The sequence below is a fragment of the Takifugu rubripes genome, chromosome 11, assembly GCF_901000725.2.
Source record: "Takifugu rubripes chromosome 11, fTakRub1.2, whole genome shotgun sequence".
Classification (NCBI taxonomy): Eukaryota; Metazoa; Chordata; class Actinopteri; order Tetraodontiformes; family Tetraodontidae; genus Takifugu; species Takifugu rubripes.
The window spans coordinates 3484130-3510992 of record NC_042295.1 but is presented as its reverse complement, the minus strand read 5'-3'; the positions used below and the strand labels follow the sequence as shown (position 1 = coordinate 3510992).

At 41.4% G+C, this 26863-nt stretch overlaps 1 protein-coding gene across 1 annotated transcript; it reads right to left on the bottom strand.

Moving 5' to 3' along the window:
* Positions 1 to 20434: 20434 nt before the first annotated feature.
* On the bottom strand, positions 20435 to 26704 carry tbrg1 (transforming growth factor beta regulator 1). Its single transcript, XM_003968263.3, has 15 exons — positions 26508 to 26704; positions 26238 to 26362; positions 26078 to 26123; positions 25902 to 25984; positions 25737 to 25773; positions 25356 to 25418; positions 23473 to 23706; positions 23321 to 23391; positions 22964 to 23205; positions 22562 to 22698; positions 22332 to 22478; positions 22151 to 22248; positions 21962 to 22072; positions 21693 to 21838; positions 20435 to 20913 (listed from the first exon to the last, which is right to left on the bottom strand). Exons 2-15 carry the CDS (start codon positions 26354 to 26356, stop codon positions 20873 to 20875), a joined length of 1575 nt encoding a protein of 524 aa, XP_003968312.1. The 5' UTR covers positions 26357 to 26362; positions 26508 to 26704; the 3' UTR covers positions 20435 to 20872.
* Positions 26705 to 26863: the final 159 nt, after the last annotated feature.

Below are 26863 nucleotides of genomic sequence, written 5' to 3'. Positions count from 1 at the left end.
TCCCTCTCTCTCTCTCTCTCTCACACACACACACACACATACACAGACTCGCTCATCAATCTAATGACTTTAATTACCCTCACAGCATCAATGTCAGCTGACAGGCATACTTCAGCTCTGCAGCCACTCCCCTCTATGTGATCGGAATCTCTGAATCTTCAATTTCAGGGTGAAAAACACAGATAAAAAGCATCCTCTTGTGAGAGAATTCAATAAAAAGAAGCTAATTACCATGCCAGTTTCGCTGTGCTACTAAATGCCCTTTGAATCTATGACTTCTTCTGGTGGTGTGATTAGCCAAAGCTAATTTTACACTTTAATTTTTTGCTTCTGCACTTTCAAGGACATTGGAGGGCACCAGGGTTGGATCAGTTGACAATTGCTTGTTTCAATCAAATTCCATATTATGTCTGGGTTACGGTTCACTAATTAGATGGAATTAAAAAGCTTGTGACACACAAATCAGTATCAATAAGACTGTGACTGTAAATCCCTGAAATCACAGTTTAGAATGCTGCATCATCTACTCATCAACTATCACTAATTTCCAGCAGAAAGCGTGTTTATACACTTGGTATTTACTAATAGAGGGTGTTTATCAGATTATGTGAGCCTGTGCAGTTTAATTTGCATGTTTCTGAAGGGCTGGTGTGATGACTCCAAAGCAAGCAAAGATTCTTCCTGGTGGTTTGTTTCAACATCCCATCAGATATGCACTCCTGCAAATTTGATTAATAGAGCACAACACTTGTATTATTTATACAATTCCCCAGCTCATCTGCTGCCTGTACAGCAAAATGGGGGGAAAAAAACAACCAAGTAGTAAAAAAAGACAAGAAAAATCAAGTTGGCTATGTCAGCCTGAAAGATGGAAAGTGGAATATATTGTTTGGATGTGTGTCATTCAAGAAAAAGGAGCGGATTTAAAAAAAGATTTGCTGACTTTTGTACAGTCTCCTAAAAGCCAACGGAGATAAAAGCATAAGCGCTCCCTTTATTATTCTTTGAATCAGTTATGCTTAGCGGATTACGCATCCACATCTCCAGTATGTGTGAATAATCCCCCCACATACTCGCCCACAGTGTGCAACTTCTGACCCTTAAAGCAAAGTCACTGTCAACTCTGTTGTCTATTCATTTTGCCTCAAAAACAGAAATGTCCTCCGTTGCTCTGCGGACAGATGGCGGGTTCGCTTCTGTGGATCATAATCTCGCTGCAAAGCTGAGATAAAGCAGCTTTAATACTGTAAAATCCTGAGATCTTATCCCCCCTCTGATGATAATACACATATGGCTCAACATCTGGGGGAGGGGGGTAAACAGGGACTGCTCACTAATTCTGATACCCTCCCCCAAACTAATGCCACATAAGTCATTTGAGCAACACTCATTTTGCTCAAGTGCAGCGGATCCACCACAAATGGGCCCTGCAAAAAATAAAAAAAAAGAAACCCTGCATATTTGAAAATGCTCTCATTCATGTGAGAGCGTTGACTCTCTCACACTCATACTGTAGTGTCCTGGGGGGCAGCGTTGGCGCTGGGCCCTCTAATCATAACAACTGTCAACAAATGGGTCTTCAGGAGCGACTTCAAAGTGTTGGGGGTCTGAACAGCCCTGAGAAGGGGGACTGCTGCTCAATGTAGCAACAGCAACTCCTGCATGGAGGAATTAGTAAGAGAGGTCTGTTTTTTCATGAGTTTGACATGTCCTCTGATATTTACATTTTTAAATATAAATGTCTACCTGTTAGATCCATTATATTAAAGTTATCTCTTATTTGCTTTTACCTTGTTATATTCTTTATTCTTGTTATATTGTATCTCATTACTTAATGTTTCTTATTATTTGCTAATGCTTCATCCAAGGTAGTTTTCTCTGTCAACTGGACTGGGTTTCTTCTCTTGAAGACGTTTCGCCTTCTATCCAGAAGGCTTCTTCAGTTCTGAAATCGCTGGGGAGAGAGCTTGAAAATATATAGCCCCTGTGGACCATTTGCATGCTAATGATGCTAATGCTTAATGTTCATGATGCTTGATATGTCAACTCAAACTTCTCTGGTCAAGGGCGACAGAAATGCAGCTGCTGTGGGGAAGTGACATTGACTGGAGATAGAGCTACAGAGCATGACACAGGAGATGTGCTTTTAATCTGTCTGATATGGAAGAATGTGCTGTGTGCGAGCTAAGCTAATCAAATCAGTGAAGACCTACGTATAATCTCACCATTATGATTTACAGTCTTTTGCTTTGTTTGGGACCTGCTATCTTGTGTTTCCCCCTCCCTTGGACACATTTGAATTCTGTGTAACTAGGGACCTCCTAATTTCAATAAAAGAAGGATGGCGGGGGGTGTGCGACAGAACGTGTTGGAGATCTGTAACTGAGCACATCTCTCCGTTCTCCTTGCAAGTAAAATTCAAAACTGTTGTCTTTGCCTCATTTGTTTCTCTCATGTTTCAGGTCGTTTGAACCTAACACTACCTGAAGTCAATTTGCAGCCATGTCCCCACGTGAATGAATCTTGTTCACTGGAGTTGTAGATAAAAATCCTGGGATTGATGAGAACTGTTATTATCAAGAGCTCCAAAGCATTTTCATCCAAAATGTCCTCGTCTGCGTGTCCAACACGTAAGGAGCCACGCCACATCTTCAGGATGGAGCCTTCAGAGGTCGACCGAGGGCGCAGGGAGACACTGAGCAGGATGCAAACAGTAGAAACAGGTGCTCAAAATAATCCAATATTAACAACATTAACAATATTTCGGAACTGTGCTGTCATGCCTTCAAGTGTCTGAAGAGATAAAATAATGGGATGTCTATTGACGTTTCTCTCACCTTCTACCTACATTTTGCTGCAGGAAAACTGGCGAGGACAACAGCGCTGAGGATAGTGGAAGACGTGCTCTGCAGTGCAATAAAACCATAAAATACATTACTCAGACAAGGTGAAAACAGACCTAATGAAAGTCAACCACTTCTGATGGACACACTGGCTGTTGAAAAGCAGAAAGCAAACTCTGTGTGTCACTGATAGGATGGACAATCACTAATGTATCACTGCACCTTATGGGAGGAAGGTTATGGATCCGGTACAGGTGCAGCTGGGACTAAAGACTCCCGTACTCCTGCAACCACAATTAGGAGTGGACAATAGTTGTGAGAATATGATTGAATGTATGAATTCAGGATTCACAAGTTATTTTGATGGAAAGAGGTGAAAAAGTTGACGACAATGTAGCGGAGGATTGGCCACGCTAAAGACAGAACCAAGTGCGCATTTCAGGCGAAGGTCATTTTTGACTTATTTAAAATAGTATTTGCATTCTAGTTAGTGCTTCTTCAAAGCTATGGGGACTTCAGTGTTTGAGTGAATCATTCTACGGTTTTTGAATGTTAAAAAGTGTTATAAGCTGGAAAAAACTGGAATGAAAGTATCGGGGGATGGGTGAGGATTCGGGTTCATTAGCCAATACAAGCTAACTCTGGAGCCTTAATAAATTATTTAACATTGCTCTGGAATGGCTGCGCCTTATTCTGCTTTGACAAGACTTTATTTCATTTGGTAAGACACAAGAGTGGACAAGACAGTGGAAGTAAAAGCACTTACCTGCTACCTAACAATTTATGAAGACTTAAATCTATCAAAGTAGACATTTTCTACAATGGAAAAAATGAAGATGTTCCTATGTTGATACATATTTAATATGCTGCACTTCTGAAAGGTAGATTTACAAGCAGTGTAGTCGGTCCACTGAACTTCTCATTCCTGAAGACGAGTTTCAATGTGGCCCAATGAACATCACTACAAGGAACATTTTTCCTTCATTTGGAGCTGGATGGGAAAGTAGATGGTGTGCTCAATTTTCAGAAATGGACCAATATGTTAGAACAGAGTCAGCTGGTGACTAAGTCACACACAATGAAGAAATGCTAATAATATATAGAGAAAACAAAGATGACTGGATGAGACGATACAGCCAAATATAATCCAGCTCTGCTCCCTCTGCCGGATAATCTGACCTCCTTATAAAATTAACCACAACTGGTGACCTAGGTAACATCTGGGAGGCCCTCAAAATTAAAACTGGGCCAATGCAAAAAGCAACAGAACGGACCAAGAATGGAAAGAACACCAGAACATCATCCTCCAGATGATAGCATAATTGCACCACAGCAAGATGTTCTTTCCCAAGTGTTTGTAGAAGCAGACAGCTTGCATCTGTGTTTAATTTTATACACCTGTGGACAGGGATGTGATGGGAACACCTGAGTTCAATTATTTAGAGGGACATCCCAATATTTGTGGCAGTATAGTGTGTAAATTCAATCCAGCTGACAGCAAAACACCTATGAGCTGTTAATGTTCTGCAAAATAACTTTTAAAAATATTATTATTATTATAAATATATATATATAAAAATAATAAAAATAATAATCTTAATGTTAAAACACCAATACTGGATTTTCAAACTTCCAAAATCAAATATAGCACTTGTTATGTTAATAATATATCATCACATCATTTATTTTGCTTCAATACATTTGAAACAGAATATTTTACGCAGATAATTATGTGTTGCTTGTGAGTCTGTCAAGCATGAAAAAGCAATATGTTAAACCATTTAATCTTCATGTCATCACTGATCAGTTCAGCAGGAAATGCTCCTGGGAAATAAAGTTGTATTAGTTTTTAATTCCACCAAAATGAGAGCAATAAGCTGCATTAACTCTTCTTAAAGCATTCAACGCACAGCTCTTATAAAAGTATCAACTCAATGTTCCTAAATGGAATCTCGATTTAAAAGGGGGAAGCGTGGCCGGTATTGTATATATGTGGTATATATATATATGGTATATGTACTCCACCACTGCGGTTATATTTTCAGTTAAATGTGCTGCTTCTCGAGGAATCACAACATTTCTGCAGTAAAAAAAATTGTGCTTAGTGGAAACACTTCTCAATGATGTAAGGTGCCAGGTGATTCCCATCGACAGACTGATGATGTCCACTCTGGGACGCAGCTGGTGTCTTCTGAATGTGGTGAGTTGCTTTTGACTAAAGTTTGCTTTCTTTATTAACCCCAAAAAATAGACCAATTCAACTCAGGTCCACGGCATCTGTTAGCTCTGCTAATGTCCACCCTATGGATGGTACTGGCATGTCAAACACTAGGATCCTTGTAAAAGCACCATATTGTAAATTAAAGGGATTTGCCAGCCAGTCAGCAGTTTACAAATATGCTATCAGTGCACATTAAATTGATCCAAACAAGCACTTAATACATTACTTTCAGGACGGAGGCACACTGAGGGATGCAGATGATGTGGAGACGAAGAGCTCAATCGATCGGAGACCAGAGTGGGGATGGAGAGGGCCAATCTAATCAGAGCAGATGATGATGGTGGCCAGCGCAGTAATCAGGTTTTGTTGTGAGTTTTCGTTCACATGTGAAGAATAAAATAAATCTGGTCAGTTTAACAATGCACAAATTAATCCATAGAGTAGAGAGATGACAGAGAAGCGACAACCCTATGTTCTACTCATGTTTAACTGGCAATGGCAGTAAACTTTAAGCATTGCCATGGTTTATTATGGTTCTGTAGTCACTATCTAGAAAGTCAATATGACAGATGGATCAGTAAAAAAACAGTTTCTCTAATTAGCTGATGCTACAGGACATCAACATTTAATTTGTTACTCTTGTTATTCCCCTGCTGTATAAAATTGCATTAAGGAGACATTTCATTATTATATGTGATGAAAAACCACCAGTACAATTAAATGGTTGCATTCCACTGGCCTTTATAGAGCTCTTTTTTATTCACATGCAGCAAAGACCAGCCTCTAAATCTTAAAAAGACTTAAAGAGGATTATTTTTGTAATGTTAGAACCTAATAAAACCAGCACAGAATTCAATTTTGTGATTGTTGTACAGTAAAATTGAGCATAATTTGAAAACGCTTTGGACGTCTTTTCAGTCTTGACTTTCTGTTGAAACCATAAACATGATAGAACTCTTCTCAATCTTAAGGTACAGTTCTGCGACCCAAACTAGATATTCTCATCAAAGTATTTTCCTTGGGAAAACATGGATGAATTCCTTACAAGATCTCATTCAATTGATTCATTTATAGGAAAACAAATAAACGGGAAAAAAAACATCATATAAATAATAATGTTTGCAATTTCTCTGCATGTTTGCTGGTTTCCCAGTGTTCAGTTGAGTTAGAGGGAGGGAATATACCATCAATTAGACTGACCAGCCGACTGTAAAATCACCCATCTGGAGAAACACATCTAGCTGTACATCTTTGTCAGTATTAATTCATTCTCCTTTGTCTTTTGCCCCACAATATACCAAAGTTAAGCTTTTCAAAGAAATGCAATATCCGCTTATAATAAACTTTATTCACTTTTTATTAAAAAATTGTGGCATTAGAATTGAGGCATTAAAAGACACACTTCAAGAGCATCCATACTATTTAAAGGCATGCAGCATAAAATAAGGAATTATTTTAAAGTCTTTTGAAATGCAAATAAAAGACGACAATCTAACTGGAGTTAATCAATCAATCAATCAATCAATCAATCAATCAATCAATCCTCGTTTATATAGCGTCTGTTACAATCAAAGTTGTTTCTAGGTGCATACAGAATCCCAGGGCCTGACCCCCAACAAGCAACAGTGGCAAGGAAAAACTCCCCTTTAACAGGAAGAAACCTTGAGCAGGACCAGGCTCATGTAGGGGGACCCTCCTGCTGATGGCCGGCTGGGTAGAGAGAGGAGAAGGGGGAGGACAGGTAGAGGAGAGAATAGGCTCAACATTGAAATACATTATATTCATTAAAATAAACTGCTGGTAGAGTTGAGTTGAGTCGGTCAGCGAGGTCGGAGGTCAGTAGGTCAGCATACAACCATGACTGATCTACTTGGTAGGGAGGAGAGGAGAGGAGAGGAGAGGAGAGGAGAGGAGAGGAGAGGAGAGGAGAGGAGAGGAGAGGAGACAATGACCCAGTGGGGTGACAGAGGCCTGTCAGGTGATCATGTTTCTGGACCCCGGCAGCCTCGGCCTATAGCAGCATAACTAAGATGTTAACCTAATAATTAGACGGCCCTAATTTGTGTGTCTAGGATAATAACTAGAACTAGTCTAATCTTAAAAGTAGAGATGGACTCAGCTTCCTGTACCTGATCTTTGTTCTGGTTCAAACTGGAGCTATAGTTGCTTACAATAAGATGCAGCTGAGCTTTTTGCTCTTTGGGGGGGACTTAAGATGTTTAGCATCATTCAAGAGGGCAGTGCTGAGGTTTCACTCCCAGAGCTGCTTGAAGGAACATTGAAGGTCACGATCAGGTCTGGAAGACCAAGGAAAATACCAGAGATGACTGCTGATAGGACTGCTAGAATAATGGCCCTGAAAGTCTCCTGACCTTGACAAAATTGGAAATATACTATATGTTTAGGGCTGCAAAGACCATGTGCACACAAGACGGCTCAAGAATCGAATGGGCGGCTATCACTCAGCAGCAAAGAAATGTTTCATTGAAAATGAAAGGGATGGCAATATAGAGTGATGATGAACCAGTTGTCCTAGAGATGCTGTTGTATAGCATCTTTCCAATTCCGTCGTGCACATTCACGAACACATCAGTTCTCTCGTGGGGCTCTCGTCTGCCCAACATCTCTGCTTCCCTTACAGAGAAACCAGATTGTGACATCCCCTCTTGAACCTTTATCGATGCGTGGATATCAATTCTGCCTTGAACAGTACTTCATGCCTCCAAGATGAATCCTGCCCTGCATCGTATGCAGTGGGACATCAAGATGTAAATCAATTCTTTTACGACATGGCCAAGCTTCCCTTTAAAGAGCACCTACCATAATGTCTCACAACTGACACATACCTCACTTAAATCACATTGGAACCCATGGCAATATAGAGTGTGTACAGTATGTGAGGAAGTACTGGTTAATATAACATCACCTATATTCCTCTAGGATACTTTTCACATTTTAGAGGGGCACTTTCAGCCTGCCATAAAGTTATAAATAGCAAATTGCTTCTAAAAATAGAGTAGCAAAAGAAAAACAATACTATTTCTAAGATTTCAAAACAAGTATTTTGAATCTACCAATCAAATAAAACTAATATACAACTATGGCTAAAATATCTACTAAATACTCACTTTCATAACAAACATGCCACAGTTGTTTGAACACCGTTACTTGTTCTAGCTCCTGGGGTGTGAACTGGGGGTTTTAAGAAAACAAGAGCCAGCAAATAGTAAATGTTAAAAGACGCAAAGTAGAATCGAAGCAGAACATCATTACTGCCAAGCGTCCTCCAGAGTCCAGTAAGGAGGATGTGTGCAATGCGTTTGAACGAGAGAGAAGAAGTGAAATAAAAGAATAAAGACTTTGCATCCCATTGTGTTGAACCATCCTTGCAACTATAACAGCTTTCATTCATCTGGGAAGGCTTTCAAAAAGGGTTAGAAGTGTCTTTCTGGGAATTCTTGACCTCTCTTTCAGAAACAACGATGTTGGACGAGATCTTGTTTGCAGTCTCCTCCCAAAGGTGTTCTATCAGGTTGATGTCCAGATTCTGTGACGGTCACTCAAGTTTTTCTACATCAAACTCCCTCACCCATGTCTTCATGGACCTTGATTCGTGCAATGTTGCACAGTCCTGGTAGAACAGGAAGGGGTCATCAGCAAACACTGCCCTCAAATTGGGACCATGACATTGTCCAAATCGGTGTGCTGAAGCATTGAGAGTTCCTTTCACTGGGAGTAAGGGGTCGAACCCAACCCAGATGCCAACAGATTGCCAGAAAGTGTGATTCATAATGTCTAGCAGTGGCGTGCTTTACACCACTGCATCCCTCGTTTTGCAACGAACTTGGATGCAGCTGCTTGGCCATGGAAATCCATTCCCTGAAGCTCTCTACACACTGCTCTTGAGCTAATCTTGAGTTGCCATCGTTCCCAATCGCTTCCACTAACAGTCGACTGTAGAATATTTAGTAGCCAGGAAATTTCATGACTGGAAAGGTAGCATCCTACCATGGTACCAATTCACTGAGCTCCTGAGAGCAGAAAGTGAAACTATTCAATGTGAACTAACACCTGTAAAAATCAATCTGTTTATAGCTTTTGTTGCGGTAAAGTGTTCCATAAATAGGCAGATTTTAAGGGCAATTTATGGAATGCATGTAATAAACAATCTTTAAAAACACACATTTCTTATATGATAATAAGGCCAGCCCTCTTAACACAGCCAATAAGTTGGTTTCTGAAGCCTCAAGCCAGAATTTCTTGAGGAAATTAAGAAATTTTAAAGGTTTAAATACTGATCTGCATTAAAGTATAATCACCTGCATGAATATGCTGTGCTCCAAGAAATCTGTAAACAGAAAAGCAATAAACAAAACAGGAATCGTTGTACTGTACTCTGATCCCACTAGAACACTGTGAGGGACATGGATCTGCTGAATAGGTAACCTTAGCTCTGCTGTGGAAGAGACAGATCACATCACAAATCCAAATGTCTCTGCTGCCTGTCTTCCAATCAAACATCTTCTACTCCATTATTCAGCACCTTAACTGTTCCTTTGTCTATTATTTGTCATTCCTTACATAACACATATGCATATACAGTATATATTTCTTGTGTGCATTTATATCCTTTTAATGACTCCAGTGCATACATTAGAAGTGTAGTCAGATCTGATCTCTGTTAATGAGGGGGGAAGGGCTCATGATCATAAACAAAATGTGTGTTGCAAAGGGCCGTTCATTACATGCATTCTATAAAATGCCCATAAAATCTGCCACTATTGTGCCCATTTGTCACGGCAAAAACTGCAAACTGCCCGGGTTTTAGGGGCGCTGTTAAGATAATTTAAAAAGTTGCAAATTGCAAACTTTTGGCATTCTATTGCAGAAGGAGTGTGCATGCTTTATATATAACTATAGGATGTTACATGTTACTTAAGTGTAAAGGGCACTCTGTAAAGGGCACATATATTATGAAAGACAGTGTTGTGGTCAAAAAAGTAACAACAGTAACATTGTGGTAAGTCAATTAAGGATGGGCGAGTGGTTTCTGGGAAATATCAGCCTTATTTTAAATACTTGTACTTGTAATGACTGTCAAATGTCAAATGTAATGACTGATACTCAAGCAAAATAAACATATGTATACGTGACACTATGTGACACGTATACATATGACATTATGTATATGTATATGTGACACTATGGACATTCAACGTGCTGCAAAACCTTCGCAAGCATTCTGGACATATCCTACCTAGATATGGAGAAAGAACTCCAAAAACCTTTAACAGTCTGGAGTATTTTTCTACCAGAGCAGACTTGTTGACAGCTAATTATAAGGACATCGTGGGAGTGACAGTGCCCTGGATACACCCCTCCACCTTGAAGTGGGAGAAAGCTGCAATCACATGTAGGCGGGTGAGAGAACGACAAACATATGACATGATTACCGGGTAGACCGGACAAATATATGTGTCATATGGGAAAGTGGGAAAGTGACAACCAGCGCCACTGACTATGGTTGTAATTTTCCAGGTATTTCATAAAACAGCCTCAGACTCAGAAGCAGAGGAGGAGGAAGATTTGAGTGAAAGTGTGTCTTTTCAGGATGTAAACAATGTGCTGCCTAGCTGTGATGGGGGTGATCTTTCTCATTCACCACAGATGCACATTACACATGCTGAACCTCATGTCCACCACAGACATAGACAAATGGTTCCAGATTTCACTAGTACAGGAACACCATCCCTAAACCATCCGCACTCTGGACCAAAGCAAGCAGATCAGAAACTGTGGCAAAAATCAGCAAGAGGAAGCTGCTGGTTCCCATGACGACAGGATGGAACTCTTTTTAGGATTAATGGAATGTATTTTTTTCCTACAGATATGAGCCTATTTTTCCAAAACAGCAGATACAGCATCCACACAGTTTCCAGCCTCCCTCCCCTGCTTCTTTCTCTACACCTCGTGTCCAGTGTGTGCAAGTTTATGTCCTTTTTGCAATAGGGGACTTCAGGTATGGAAAGGGAGGGCAAAGGAAAGGACAAGCTAACGATAGAGAAGGGAGGAGATGGATGGTGGAGAAGAGACACCCTGTCTGCTGTACAGATTAAGATCATCAGGAAAAAGGTCCCTCTCAGCATTTGAGATAGGGGCAGAATGCAACCCAGAGGTCTTTCAGATGTCCTGGGATGAACGTCACATGATTTAACAGCATGGCACCATCCTGTGGCCAATATTGTGGATAAAGCACATTAAAATCCTCAATTAACCTGTTCTATTTTTGGTATTTTCTCCATAAAAAAAACATGCATATATCCAGGTTTCTTGCCAGGCTCCCAAAAATCGAGCATCCTGATCTGTCAACATACAACATTATGATATTGCTTTTGGATCTCAAAAGACAGCTTTGAAAAGTATTAACTGGTTTTAAGTCGAGTTGCTCCCTTTCTCTTTAGACGATGAGTGTTTTGGAGAGGACGATCTCGTCTGAGTTGACACCCAGCAGATTTCAGACAATGTTCCACGGGATCAAAGAATATGTCCTTGGGCGATTCCTTCCCTGAATGAGCACTTTTTATTTAAGCCGGTGGCCTCATCCAGCATGAGAGTGGTGACAAGTCTCTGTGGGGTTTTTTTATGTCAGTTGCAATGCTGTTGTGTATGAGACCTGTGATGTTGGCCTGTGACGTTTTTATTCCCGCTCACGTGACCCAAAAAGCACAACTCCTCAAAGGTTTAGATCCATAACTGGTTTTAATAAGCCGACCGGTTGGAACACGGAAGGTCAGCAGGTAATGACAGGTCAAATTGACGGGCAGAAATGTGGAAACAATCAGGGGGGAGACTAATGGAGACAAAGGAGGGAATCCAGGACAAGAAGGGACTGACAAGACATGAACATGAACAGACCGAACTAGGATCACATGGAAACAACATTGGCTTGACACGTTTTACCCGGTGGGTTTACATATTTATTACTGCAATCTTTGCTTTTTCTTTAAATCAGGTGCCGATGATGTCACTGCAGTTTTTTTTCCAAACCAAGTGATCCCATTTGTTTTACAAATAGCACGTCCCAGTCCAGCCATGTCCTTTGTTAGTCAGGAACAACCTTCTTTTTGGGTCTGTATAAACCAGGGTTGGCACTTTCGACCATAATCCCAAAGAGGATGTTAGGTATAAAACCAAAGCGTGCATCACTCAAAGAAGACCACCCCCACAGAGAAGCATGGTGGGGCAGCATTGTTCTTTGGTGGGGGGGGGGGGGGGGGGGGGGGCTTTCCAAAGCTCAAAATATATACTTAGAACAAACAACATCAGTTTTGGCAGAAAACCTTCAGGATTCCATTAGAAAGCTGGAGATGAAAAGGAATGACCTAGCGTGTCCATCCAAATCAACAACAACAGCAGGAGAAGATTAAAGTTTTAGAATGGCCCGGCCAGAGCGCAGACCTGAATCCATTTATATGTCTGCGGGATGATGAGGAGGGATGTGTGCAGGAGATCCGCCACTCTTTTGCAAAGAACAGGGGCAAATGTTCCAGACATCATGCCTAACAACTGCGCAGTGATGAAATCCAACAAAGAAATCCACCAAAGAAAGAAAACTGACCATGCTGCCTTGTCTTTCTATCTTCACTGGCACTGTCCTCTAGCGACCCACCCTGGACGGGTCACCAGTCTGTCACAGACAGCATACATGTGGATTATTTCAATATTTGATGGTTGTGCTACAGAGAGAAAACCACAGGAAGGATTATTATCAGGTCCATCCCGGGGTCATGTTGACAGCCATTATAGCTATTGGGCTGGGTACCCTTCATCCTTTACACACATTACTTCTATTAGACCCATCTGTGTAAGCCATTTAAAAGGATTTAACTCGATTAGTTTCATCCTTTGGAAGAGAGTTGGTGATGGCGAGGGGAGGGAGAAGTGGGTTTTTACATGTAGATGGGGGCAAAAAATCTATTTTTTCTCTCCAACCTGGAGGCTTATCTGCAGAGATGTGAGAGCGAGGCTGCCTTTTGAGATTACATTCAACTGGTCTCCTCTTTACAGCACATTAGTTCTCTTTTTTACACTTAAGCAGAAGCTGTCAATGCCACAGAAATAAAAGAATCCTTTTTATAAGTACGGTAGGTGGGCTGACTCACTGATGCATATACAGATTTATCTACTAATCCTGTGCGTGAGATAATCACCTTGATGATGGTTAGTTTGTCGATTAGACATTCAGCAACACATTTGCTTGAGTGGTTGTCTGGCTTTCCAGCCCTGTCTGTGCTTTTATTTGGTCTGTGAGAGGGATTTTAATAAAACACTGATACCCAAAACTTCCATCAGGCCATTACATGAAATAATATGTATCATAGACCATCATCAGAACCTAAAGAAAACCAATTATGACAATTTAGCTACAGCAGTAATATAGGATCTTAAACATTGCTTCCCACAATTGGATAAATTTAATTTCAAAGACAGAAAAAAAAAATGTTGCTGGATTAATTTCAGGGTAATTATCATACTTGTAAACTAATCAGTGTTGGATGAATCAAGTTCTAAAAGAAAGTGTCTAAAGAGAGTAATAAATTTCATTTAGCAGGACAGCTGTAATACAGGAAGGATTTCATATTATCGCCTTCATGTTTGGATAACATATTACAAGACAAGAGGCTTTCATTCACTATCAATCATCTGTCTGGACTATATGGATGAATTAAAGCTTTCTTCTAATGGAGTACAGAAAAGTTGGAAAAGATAAGGAGTTCAAACTTAAAATGAAGGCAGCCATTACAAGAATTGATCAGTACTGCAGGGATGGTGATGGGGGGGCTGTTCCTGACAAATGGGCCTGTCTTGGTCACACAATAGAAACAAATACTTGCGGCTTCAGGCGCTGCAAATGTGGAAAAAATGACATTCTGCACAGTGAGTGAAGACGCGACAAACGCACTAACATAGATGTGCTGCTGCATGGAAGAGAGAACCTAAAGATTCTGACAGAAGTCGTGCTAAAAATTGGCTGTTTGTTGGTACGAGCCCGTTTTCACTGGTCAGGGAGATAAACTAAGTCGGTTCTCAGACAGCCTAAAAAGGTAATAATGTAAAGACAGTTCTAAAGCTGCTTAGATTATCCAGATGAACATGACCGGACTCATCTTTGTAATTATCGTTGTACATTTCTGGTTACAAAACATGTAAACCTCTGTTTTCTATTCAACTTCCAATAGAGCAGCAAACGCACTTGGATAACTGACCCATGTCAGTAATTAAGCTGACTAAACGTAATGAGTCACCTTTCGTTCTGGAGTTAGCTACAGTAGCTACAGGTTAAAATTAGCACATGGACATTCGGCGTTGTTGCCCTCAGAGGTCTTACCAGCCTAATGATCTACCAACCCTGACATTTACGAACAGGCTTTATTGCTTTTTTTTTTCTGTCTCTGTGCAGATTGTAATGATGTAGTTGGAACTTTGATCCTGTTTCCAGTTGCTACTGCTTAAAAATGAGTTCCTTTGTAATTATGTTTGGATTGTTAGTTATGAAAGCCAACCACAGCCACATTACTGGTCAAACTAATCCCCATGGCCTTCTTAGACATCAATACATAATCAATGACATGTTAAAACATTTAATGCCTCTATTTTTGTCTCTTAAGCATCTATGACTTAGACCCAGAAGGCCTTCAAACACCTCCAATGGTCTTACAGCTTTCTCTCATAATGGACTTTTAATGGCGCTATAATAGCTTGTACAGAGTAATGAATTTACTCTAATTGCTGTCTTGAGTAGGAAAAACACAGCAACACATGACAAAAAACCACTGTGGTTTGTTTCTAATCACACCTCCGTGTATATTTCATCATTTATGTGGTTCAGGTAGAACTTTGGATGTACAGAGTCTCCACTACACCATTTCATTGGACGATTGTCCCAAAAATAGCGGCGCGGGAAAGGTGCCTCCCACATTGATGTGATCACTGGTCAAAGGCCTCCTTTCAGCTCGTTAGTGGAGGAGCTGGAAACAGCTCAGTGGATGGTAAAGCTCTCGTTCCTCAGTCGAAACCGCACAGGTCAAAGTTACAGCGTTCACTGTCTTGCTTGCTCGACTTCTGTATGACTGGAAGTGTTTCCTTTCTCGTGGCAACAAATCTGGACCTGGTGGAATATTGGCGTTTGGATTTGAACTTGGTCATCAGGAGACGGCGCATCAGAACAGCTGCACACGGCCGCCATCTGCTCCAGCGTTGATTTTAAGGCTCTCGTATTGGTTTTTAAATATCTTAACAGTCTTGGCCCTTCCTACTTATCTGTCCTTCTTTTACCCACAACCTTTTATTTTGGTTTTCTATACACATGATCTACTTCAAGTCTGCATGTCACTCACTTCCAGTACATGTTATGCTGGACTAAGAAAAGTCTTAAATGAACCTAAATGCCACATTAGGGCTGAGAAGGTCCCAGATGTTCAGGTGTTACACAGGTCTTGGATTCGGTCCCTTACTTAAAGGTACCTCGGAAGTGCTCTGAAGGTGTTCTGGCAGTATCCCCTAATTCCAAAACACCTTCCATGTTTTGTCTGCACCTGGGTTTGTACCCTCCGCTTGTCAGCCCAATCCCCCACATTCTGAGCTACCGCCACCCAATATGACCTCATATATGACCTCACTTGAAGACCGCAAGTCCCGTTCCCTCATCTCTATCAACTCGTTCCCTGACTCTACTACCGTTAGTTAGCTAACGTACCGACTATTTGAAAGGTTTCTCTCAAAGGCCTTGATTGTAGCTTCACAGCACAAGCCAGCGGATGTTGCACCAGGCTGACTGGTTATTGTAATGAAATGCGCAACATTACCTCCAACCACTAGGTGGCCACACTCACAGTTGTGTGCCTTGTTAATCGGCAATACAAGAAGGTGTTTTCATATTTCTATATTTGGTTCTTTGTCTGCTCAACGCCCACCGACTTTTGCAGATGCCCAGTAGAGGCGGCAGGAGGTCGGCACCTGCATTTTAATGTGTCTGATCTCTGCGTGTTTCAAAAGCTGATGCCGGGGTTGGATTACACAGTAGTTTCACCTCTTGTCTTTTCACAGCTCTCTCCAAAAAATTCTCCAATTTGGTCAGGAACCTTTTCGACAGCGGCTATTATTCCTTCTAAGCCTCGAAGGTTGACAGTGCAAAGGGATGTTGGCAAATTTTCTCAATAAGTATCCGCAGCCAACATCTCCAAAACTGCTTCCGCTATAATCTTCTTATCGGCCGCTGATAGCGTGGACTTAAATGAACACCATTAAAGGCAGCTACTCAAATCATGGTCTTTTCACAATAATAGGCATTGAAGTGCTTTGCTAAATGGAGCAGCCGAACGTACCTTAATCCTTACACTCGATGAAATGATGCTTACAAATGAATCCCATCCCTCTCATTTAATTTCCTTTGTTGTCGCAGTGTTATTATGGTGTCATCGATGTATGTGTCATAAATTGGACTTTTATGATGGCTGAATCACATGACTAGAACATCACTTATAAAGATAATCAAATCTCACAGTGATCAGTCTGCCTGGAGGCTGGTCATTAATGATTTCTGGAGTTTTATTCAAGAGATCGTCATAGCACGATGCTCTTTATCAGTTTACAGCAGTTAGCTGATTATGACACGCCTGGATTTCTCCCTAAAACGCCAATCTCATGACACATTCTACTTTCACATCAGCTCGTGTGTAAAAACTGCAGAAGTGACGCCATTATGAAGACTCAATCGCACCCAGACCAAAGGCGGATGTTTGCTGAATAAAGCCGACCACTATTTACTCCTCATGGAGTATACAAGTAGCAGCTTTTAGCCTGTTTTGCAGATCCATTAAGGAAGAAACACATCGGATCCCATTAATGACTCGATTACGCCCACCTATCGTATTTTTACCGGTAATGAATGAGGGGCATTTCATTCAAATGTGTCGCTGGCATTTCTGTTCAGGCTTGTCAGGAACAGATTAAGTCCAGCTCAGTGCTAGCTTTTTTGCTAACATGAGCATCTTGTCATTACACCCCCATCTTCTCACTTTCCATAAAAGACCTGCAGGTCTTACATCATATCATGTGTGACCATTTCAGAGTTGAGCTGTAGAACAATATTCTTGAAGTTATTTTGACTGCAGGTGAGCTTTTTAGAACTGGGTTGACGTTTTAGCTGCTCTTGGTGAGCGATATAAAGACTGTGATTAGATCAGTCAAGGTTTTTCTTTTGTGTTTCAGACCCTGATGAGGCTGCAGACCTTTAAAGGAGCACAGGCTGCAGCTTCCCCTACTGGAACTAACAAAAAGCACTCACAATGTTAAGCAGAGGTAATCTAAAAACTGATACATGGGAGAGATTTAGAGCCGTGCAGCGCTAATTTTGCTGATTTTTTTCCCCCATTTCAGCAGAGAAAGAAAGTGGATGTCGTGTGAATCAGAGCGCTACATCGTCATGTTTACTTTCTTTATTAAACTGCAGTCATGCTGCAAAGATCCACGACAGTGTGATTTTAATATAAGCGGCACAAAGGTCCCCGCAAATACGTTAAAGTCTGATTGAATAATAAATCCCTCTGGTCAACATCTTGTCACTTCACTAGAAATTAACTCGGGCTTAGATGTGTCGCTCTGGGGTCGATGAATCCGGTGCCTTCCTCAGGGAATTCTTGGGATTAAAGTTCCTGAAAATCTATCTTGCCCATTTTTCTGTAAAGTGATCCATCCAGTTCTGTCCACATCTGTGCTGCATCCAGGTTCCATCCAACCCGCCCCACTGGCCCCGTGAATCTTTCTGATTGATTGTATGGGGGGAGTAAGGCTCTGGGGGTTACTCCCACTTAAGAATATTAGGACGGAGTGTGTTTTTCATATAAATCAGCAGACTCATGCTGAATCCTGCTCTATTTTTTTGTATATTTAGCTAATTAAATCCTTAAGCACATAAATACCACCAGCGATTTGTGCATTCAAGCAAGTGGATCATTAGTTACATTTGAAAACCAAATGTTATGTTGTACAAATGCGATCACTGTTGGTCACTGTGATATATCTATGAACGTATGTCAGTGCTATGAGATCATGTATTGACATTTATAGATAGTTGCTCTTCATTGTTATTCCAAATTAGGGGAGGAAGGAAAGAAACTGACATTTTAAGTCCTTTTTTGTCCCTCGACCTTGTGGGGAACAATTCATATAGGTAAAATATATATTTACCTACGTAAGTGGTAATCTGTTTAGTCTTGTCTCTGCAGCATGTGTCCTCTTAATCATTATGAAGCCCTCTTTCCCCTCCTGTCCTGCTCTTCTTGCAGTTCTCAGAGAAGGGGTACACACGTTTGTGGGTGGAAATGTGTGTGTGTGTGCGTGCATGTGGGGCGGCCTTTCACTTTGTAAATGAAAGGAGACAGGCTTTCAGTGGACTTGTAAACGTGCACATTGCTCCATCCAGCATGGTATTAAATTTGAATTTGTATTCCTTCACATGCCTCTTTCACGTTGTCCACTTAATAGAACATTAGCTAGTGTGTGTGTGTGTGTGTGTGTGTGTGTGTGTGTGTGTGTGTACGTGTACTGATCATAACTCACCTCTTTCTACATTTTTACGGCTCAGCACCAATAAATGGATAGAAAATATTGCATCGCTGGGACAGAAGCGTCAAAATCATCATTTTAAAAATGTTACATCAACATGTCGGCTGGATTCTGGGCTCTTATTTATTTATTTATTTATTTATCAAGTCTTCCTCGTGTAAACCAAAATCAGCTAAATGAACTGATTGTTGCAAGAATATGGAAACACCAAAAGAGTGACTGAGAAGTGCCTAAAGTCAGAGATTTCACTGCCACAATAACAACCGTTCTTTTCAACCTGCCCGGGTCACCATGGCAACGTGAACTCATAATCTGGTTGGGAGGTTGTATTCTGCTGCACGGCTTCAAGGTGAGCGAGGGCTCGACCAGCAGCAAGTACGTGGAACTGATCTGTGCGCAGGCTGCAGCCAGAGAAGATTAAAGCTGTTCTTTCTTTAGGCAGAATCCCTGTTTTCAACACCGCTGCTCATTCAAAGTTCAATGTTTGTACACTTCAACACATGTCAACAGCTCTGTTTATCTAAAAAGAAATAAAATTACATAAGGTGACAGTTTCATATGAGATAATTTTGAATATTAATTCAACGGAGCTGAGTTTTTGGGGAAATCAACGTGACCCTAAATTCACTAGTTTGTGTAGAGGTGCGATATAAGAGCGACACCTGCTGGTGGGAAGACTGTCCAGCATCTATCTGACGCCCAAAAAACGTCCGAAAATGTGCAAAAAGTGGGGTTGAAAATGCGGCTATAATGTATAAAAAACACGTCATAGTAATACTGGTTATAGTGGGATGGAGAGGATATATATGCTGGTTATAGTGGGATGGAGAGGATATATATGCTGGTTATAGTGGGGTGGAGAGGATGCATAGACTGGTTATAGTGGGATGGAGAGGATATATATGCTGGTTATAGTGGGGTGGAGAGGATGCATAGACTGGTTATAGTGGGATGGAGAGGATATATATGCTGGTTATAGTGGGGTGGAGAGGATGCATAGACTGGTAATAGTGGGATGGAGAGGATATATATGCTGGTTATAGTGGGGTGGAGAGGATATATATGCTGGTTATAGTGGGATGGAGAGGATATATATGCTGGTTATAGTGGGGTGGAGAGGATGCATAGACTGGTTATAGTGGGATGGAGAGGATACATAAACTGGTTATAGTGGGATGGGGAGGATGCATAGACTGGTTATAGTGGGATGGAGAGGATACATAGACTGGTTCTCGAGGGACAGAGGAGGAATAGATTGACTCTTGTCCATCATGTGAGCTGGGTTTTCTGGGATGTATCAATTCCATTCATTCAAGCTTTGAAGAAACGTGCACATTTCTGTTATGTTTGATTAACAGGATCATTTTTACACATGCTTGTATTTCTTTACCTGCTAAAAAACCTAAATGGTGCTGCTTATTTCAGAGATTCTACACCTGATAAAGGAAGCTGGCATCTCCCGAGACACAGCATCAGTCGTGACGATCCGATCATGACTCACATCACACGTATCACACGTATTTGCATATAACAAGCTGTCGATGATGGGACAGAGCAGAGACAGCCGCATTAAATGGACTTCTTTATTTTGGCAGATGTCCCTATCATTAAGCTTTCATCCACTTGGGTCCCAGAGTGCAGAGACAGCAGACAGAACCAGTTTTGAGTTTGACCTTCATGTTGCAGAGGTCACCTCACAGGTTCCCTCATCCTAAGGAATCAAATAAAGACCCGAGACAAAAGCAGCAGTCAGGGAGACAAGTTAATCTTCCTTTCAGTTTGTATTGAAAAAGAAAAGGAGCAATTTCTTAACACAAATATAAACTGGACCTTTGTCATTTTCAGGACATAAAACAGTTTTGTAAGAGCAATAACAAAGATACTACTTTAATCATAAATAACGGTGATTGAATATATGTAGGTGTTACAGACAATGAGGCCAATTTTTGATCAAAATCTATTTCAGCTGAATAAAAAGTACCAAATACAAACATGTATAGATGAAATCATAATAGTTCTGATGTGGTTTGTGGCTACTTCCCTGCACATCTGCAGTGAGGCAGTGACCATGAAAAGCATATTATATCAAGCTAGAAATTCATGATGCTTGGCTTTGATTTGACCGTTACGAGCGAGTATCACGGTGGGAGAGGTCGTCCGCTGCCGTCTGTGCTAAAAACAGTCACTGACAGTGCAGCGTCATCATCACGTCAGCATCACAGCCTGCAAAGAAAAATCAGATGTCAAGTCCTCAGCGGGGTTACACTGTTCATATGTGTGGATGAACAGATTTGCATGTTCAATTCGTGACATTATTTAACTGAATACATTAACTGGAGGAGCAACAAGGAGCGCATCAGTTGTATTAGTCTGCTCATCATAGACAAATCAATTCTTTCCTATGAATTTGCTACTTGTGGTCTACTATTTACATTTGTTATTTGCACTATTTACATCTGTTATTTGCACTATTTACATCTGTTATTTGCACTACCCACATCCGGTTATTTGCACTGCTTTCCATACTTTGCACATTCTTACCATATTTTATCATTATTGTATAGTTAAAACATTGATCCTGTAGGAAATTCAGCACCATAGTTACAGCCTGTATATATATTTATCTTGGTTGCAATGACTTTTATATACCCTTTACATATCTGTGAACTCTGTAAATACAAACATATAGATTGATATCATAAACATATTCATTGTGTGTATATATTGTATATACCCATCACAGTTTTATTCGCTACTTAAGCACTTCTGGTTAGATGCTAACTGCATTTCGTTGCCTTGTACTTGTGACATGTGTAATGACAATAAAGTTGAATCTAATCTAATCTAATCTAATATGAAAGAGAAAAAGGCCAAAAACTGAATGGATGCAACTAAAGACATTAGAAATGTTGGATGTATCTGTGCTGAGGTAGCACCACTAACATGCTTGCATGATAATAATACTAGAAACAGAAATCCCAGCTGTAGATAAATGAAGTAACCTGTCACGTGTTCCATCTTAACGGTCTCATTAAAGACCTGGTGCCTTTGGTAGGCCTCAAAGCTGACACTGCTGTCGTCCTCAGGTAGGCTGTGAGGGAGCTGAACGTCACCAGGTCGACACACCTCGAATCGAATCCACCTGTAGCTAAAAAAATGGCAAAGGTGATCAGTAAACACTTAAAACTTAACCAAAGTAACTTTATCAACATATGTTTGAAAAGTTAAGTTGCAAAACTATGTAATGACTTATATTTGGGGGGGTATTTACTTGCTGCATTTGCGCGCTCCAGGACAACTCTGGATCAGGTTCTGGATCGTCGGGTGTGAAAAGCCAAAGAAGTCCGCTCCGGATGGTACAATGGGTGTAGCAGACTTGGAGCTAAAGCATGAAGATACAGATGAATGAACTTCCTGTTAAATGCCTTCAAGGCTGAGAAAAGTGGTGGTGGTTCGGTACCTGGAGGAAGCGGTGACCTTCAGGAGGCTGGCGTAGCACGTTAGAGCAGAGGAGGCCACGAGGGCATTCTGAGGATCATCTTCAGGAACAATCTCAAACTGGACATGGCAGTCAAGGGTTAAGTCCACCAAAGAGCAAATACGGTGTCATTGTACAGCAGATTGTGTGATTGTGTGTGTACCTGAGGACCTGCTCCACCATCCTTGATCTGGCAGGTGTAGAGACACTGTTGATCAGGGTTCTTCATGCTGGTAAACACCCGTGTGCTACAGAAGCCCACTGGATAGATGGCGCTCTCATCATGGAACGACATTCTATCCGTGATGATCTGAACAAAGTGCACAATTTAAAGCACGTTGCTTTGTTCTGGATTCATTAAAACAGGTGATTGAAGTGCAACCAGACACGCACCTCTCCCAGGCTGTAGACCGTTAAACCTCCCAGTACAATGGGGAAGACTGGACGTCCCGATGAGTCCAGAGGGATGGGTTGCACCATCTTCCGAGAACAGTCGCTGGGCTTCCTCTTCTTAGATAGCTTCTTTGGGACTAGACCAGTCATAAACAAAGCCATCATCAGGTTCCATTAATTGGAAAAGAATGTGTTCCACACCCTCATCGGGTCCAGTAAAAATATCAACCAATTAGAGACAAAAACACTGACAAATCAGTACTAATAAAGGTGCAATAATATGTAGCTAACGGCTTCTGAATAAGTTATATGAGGATTTTTAGAGCAGAAGCTTGAACCTTAAGGCTCTGAGTGACTTTCTTCCATTGGTTCCTGACCTCTTTCACAAATGTTAGTACTCACAGTCCTCCTTTCCATTTTCCCTGCCTCGCTCTTTTCTTTCCTTCTTGGGCTTTTTAAGAGCTCCATCTTCCCCAGACGTAACTACAGATAGGAGGTTGGATCCTCCAGAGAGGCCCGAAGGCCCTGCAGGACCTGGAGTTAATGCCAGAGGAGGCACGGATGGATGAGCGCTTGAGTTCGGCGTGGGTGGTATCTCCCCCTCTGTCAGGGTCTGGTACTGCAAAAGTGACTTCAACAAAAACCTGAAAATTCAAATGACCCCAGAGAGCGAGATGAACAAGATGGTATAGGCTGAACGCAGGAAGATGACAAAAGCTGTTGACACAACATTCCATGTTCCTATTCCAGTCTCCTTACCTCCGCTCCTCCTTTGCTTTCAAGAACTTTTCCTCCAAATGGGCGACTTCATCGCAGAGCGCTGCGTTCTCCTGTGCACACAAACACTGAGACGTGAAACGCCGAAGGTGATGTGAGCAGACTGGCTCTCCAAGAATTAAGGGCTCACTCACGAATACGAATGCTCGGGCAGCTTTACGGAGCCTCAGGTATTTAAGTCGGTACTTCTCGTTCTGGGTTTTTCGTGGAACTCTCTTCATTTTGCTCTTGTGCTCCAAAGCACCGATGGGCGAGGAGAAGACGTGCACGGAAGAGCCAGAGCCTGAACTGGAAGCGGTGTGCTGCGCCGCACCGAGAAAAGACTGTGCTGCGAAGGCCTGCAGTGCTTGTTGCCGCTCCTCGTCAGTCTGAGAGGACACGGATGCGAGTCGTTTGAACGAAATCTGGTCATTTGAAGGCAGCAGGCGTGCCCGAGGACACGCCTGCTGGCTTCAGGAGGACGGTTGAAGATAAGATGAAGACGATACATGGATGCTGATGAGTTTACCCAGACAGTGCAAATGACTGTAAACAAACACGGAATATCACACAATCTGAAATAACCCTTATTAGTACGAATGAAATTATCACAATTTTGGCCTTTTTACGCCGCCTCACACGTTAAGTCTAGAAAAAGTGGCGTCACGCCTTTTCTCAAAGAAAAACTGTGTCCACACTGAAACATACAGCAACACAGGTGATATTTTTACATTTTTATGCACTGAGAAAATTAAAATTTATTCTAGATTTGTCTTCACTGACTCAAACAATCAATCAATCTTTTTTTTATATAGCGTCTGTTACAATTAAAATTGTTTCTAGGCGCTTTACAGAATCCCAGGGCCTGACCTCAACAAGCAATAGTGGCAAGGAAAAACTCCCCTTTAACAGGAAGAAACCTTGAGCAGGACCAGACTCATGTAGGAGGACTGTAGAGTAAAGAGTAGAGTGCTGATGAGTCATCATAATACACCGCCCAACTAAAATAAAGGGAACAGAAATCCCAGATCCCCTTGAATGAAATATTCCAGATGACAATCTGTATCAATGAAATTGGGTAGAGAACAAAATAACCAACCAGCTCTGGGAACCCAAATCAATAACCTGCCAACGACCGTACCCCACAATATCATAATTTCTGGTGACCCTAAAGCCCCTTTCACACTGCATGAAAATCCCGCGCTGTTCCGGATTGATGATCTTTTCGTCAATGTGAACAGGTTTTCCCAGGTGAAATGACTGCAAGTGACCTGGGGGGAAATTAGTGGCTCACGGGGTTCCGGCACATTTATACGTGTCTTGATGACATCATCATCATCGCAACAACGTTAAAAACAGACATACAGCCCGATTCATCTATACTCAATGTTCTTGTTGCAGTACTGGAGGACCCACAGTCTATCTGACCAGGGAGACTGTCTCACTGTAGGAGCTGCCCTTCGTGCTCCCACTGATGGTAAAAGGTCCGAAACTAATGTGAAACAGCTGAGGCCCAAAGGGAAGTACGGTGAGCACAGAGCAGGGGGAACAGCGATAAAGTGACTGCAATTTAGATTGTCAACGAGTCCAAACCTCCTGATATGACGCGAGTCCAGACCTCCTGATATGACGCCTGTGTATTTTGGGCCGATTTTTTCAGAAGAAACAGGAAGTGCCCAAAGTCTTTTCCACTTAAATCCCAGTATGTCTCCTGTCTTGTGTCCCCCAACTCACCAAATTGCGACAGTAAACACTCCATTTTCTTTTTTCTGTAGATCTTGGCTTCTCTCCTATTGCATGTGCACATGTAACGTAACAGCGCACGCAAGAATGCTCACAAGGGGCATGAAATCAACCTCCGCGGTGCACTCCGCTCAGCAAAACCACATATACAATAAATGGGCTTCTGTTGGCACAACTGCCCTTTGCACGCTGGGTGTGAAAACAGGTTCACAATAATTGTGTGGTCCTTTTATTTTTATGGAGCGGTATATCCTCAGGTTTGGGTGATTTTGCCGTTCGATTCCTTATAACTCACCAGTAGTGCAAAGACTCCATTTCTGTTCTCAATCCTCTTGAATCTCCTGCTGCCTTTTTGTGTCTGAAACATAATGTGAAACTGAGGCCAGTGGACTGGAATGGGGGCTGGAAAAGACAAATTTGTTCACCAAAATCTGGGAGAGGGTCAATTTAGCTTCATCTGCCCATGACAGTAGATTCAAGACCTCCCTCGTTCATTTAGATCACAGTCGAGAAGAAATATTGCCTTCTTTTATAGCAGTGAAATACAGTCAAGGAAGCATGATTTTACATGTAGAATGGATAAATATTAACATAAATACAGACAGTCACAACTGAGGACATACATGTGTTTCATGAAGTTGAAGGTTAATGTACTGGAGGCTGATTCTGTCCTTACCTCTCGATACATGACAGCTTCCAGACTTGATTTTGCACTGCCAGAGAGACAATTGACTGAGGTTAAATAACTGAAGAACCAACCTGCAAATACCTTCACTGTTTTGTAATTATGTTTGGTCAGACGGTAGATGTTACGTGTGGTAAAGAAAGAAGTTAAGTGTACTTTGACTGAACAAGTCCTCTGTCAATGATTCTTTGCTTGATCTCCTTGATGTGCATAGGCCGTCCGGCTTCTTCCAGCACAATCTATGTAAGGAATAATAAAACCACATGTTAAAAACACTACATTACAAATCACCATCATCATCATTTTTTTTTTTTTTACTTAAGGAGAAATACCTGTGCAGCATCTAGCCATGTGAGGTTTGGCTTCTCTGTAATTTCACTGGGCAAGTCATGGGAAAAGCAAATGTTAGATGTCATCGTGCTCAACAAGATTACACAGACAAATATTCACGTTGCAATCGTGTGTGTTTATTACGGTATAAAATCCTTCAACCTGTCAAGAGTTTCAGGTGTTCCGGACAGATTTGCGATGCTGTCCAGAGCAGGAAATAGAGAGTAGTTTCCCTGTCCATCAGCCTCCATCTCAGATTCAAACGCATCAAGAGACTCCATAGGAGCCTGTAAAGATAAACATTAACTCCTTAACATCAAACATTAACATTGACAAAGATCCCTTACTTGAATGATGTGTATACGTATACATTTCTTGTTGGCTAGCACTTGCAGACAAAACGTACGAATTGTAGCCAAATCATATTCATACCTCTATAAATCTCCTATAGTTCTTCTTCTTTCGTTGTTTTCGAGTATTAACCTAAATCCCTAATTCATCTAATGTTTTTGCTTGTAAAAGAGCTAAATGCTAATGTTAGCGGGATACTAGCCAAGATGTAAATAAGTATTTAACGTTGACGGATCGCACAGGCGACTTCTTTTGTGGTGGAATAGAAACGTTAAAAACAACTCGTCGGTGCTCTTCTGCCCCCATGTGGAATAAAACGGTAATACAAAGACTTGTCAACTAAATAAAGAAAAGAAGCTGTCTTTTCAGCACTGGTATTTCCGTGGTGCCTCAGAATTTAATAAGTCAGCTATTTATGAGCCAAAACATAACAAAGT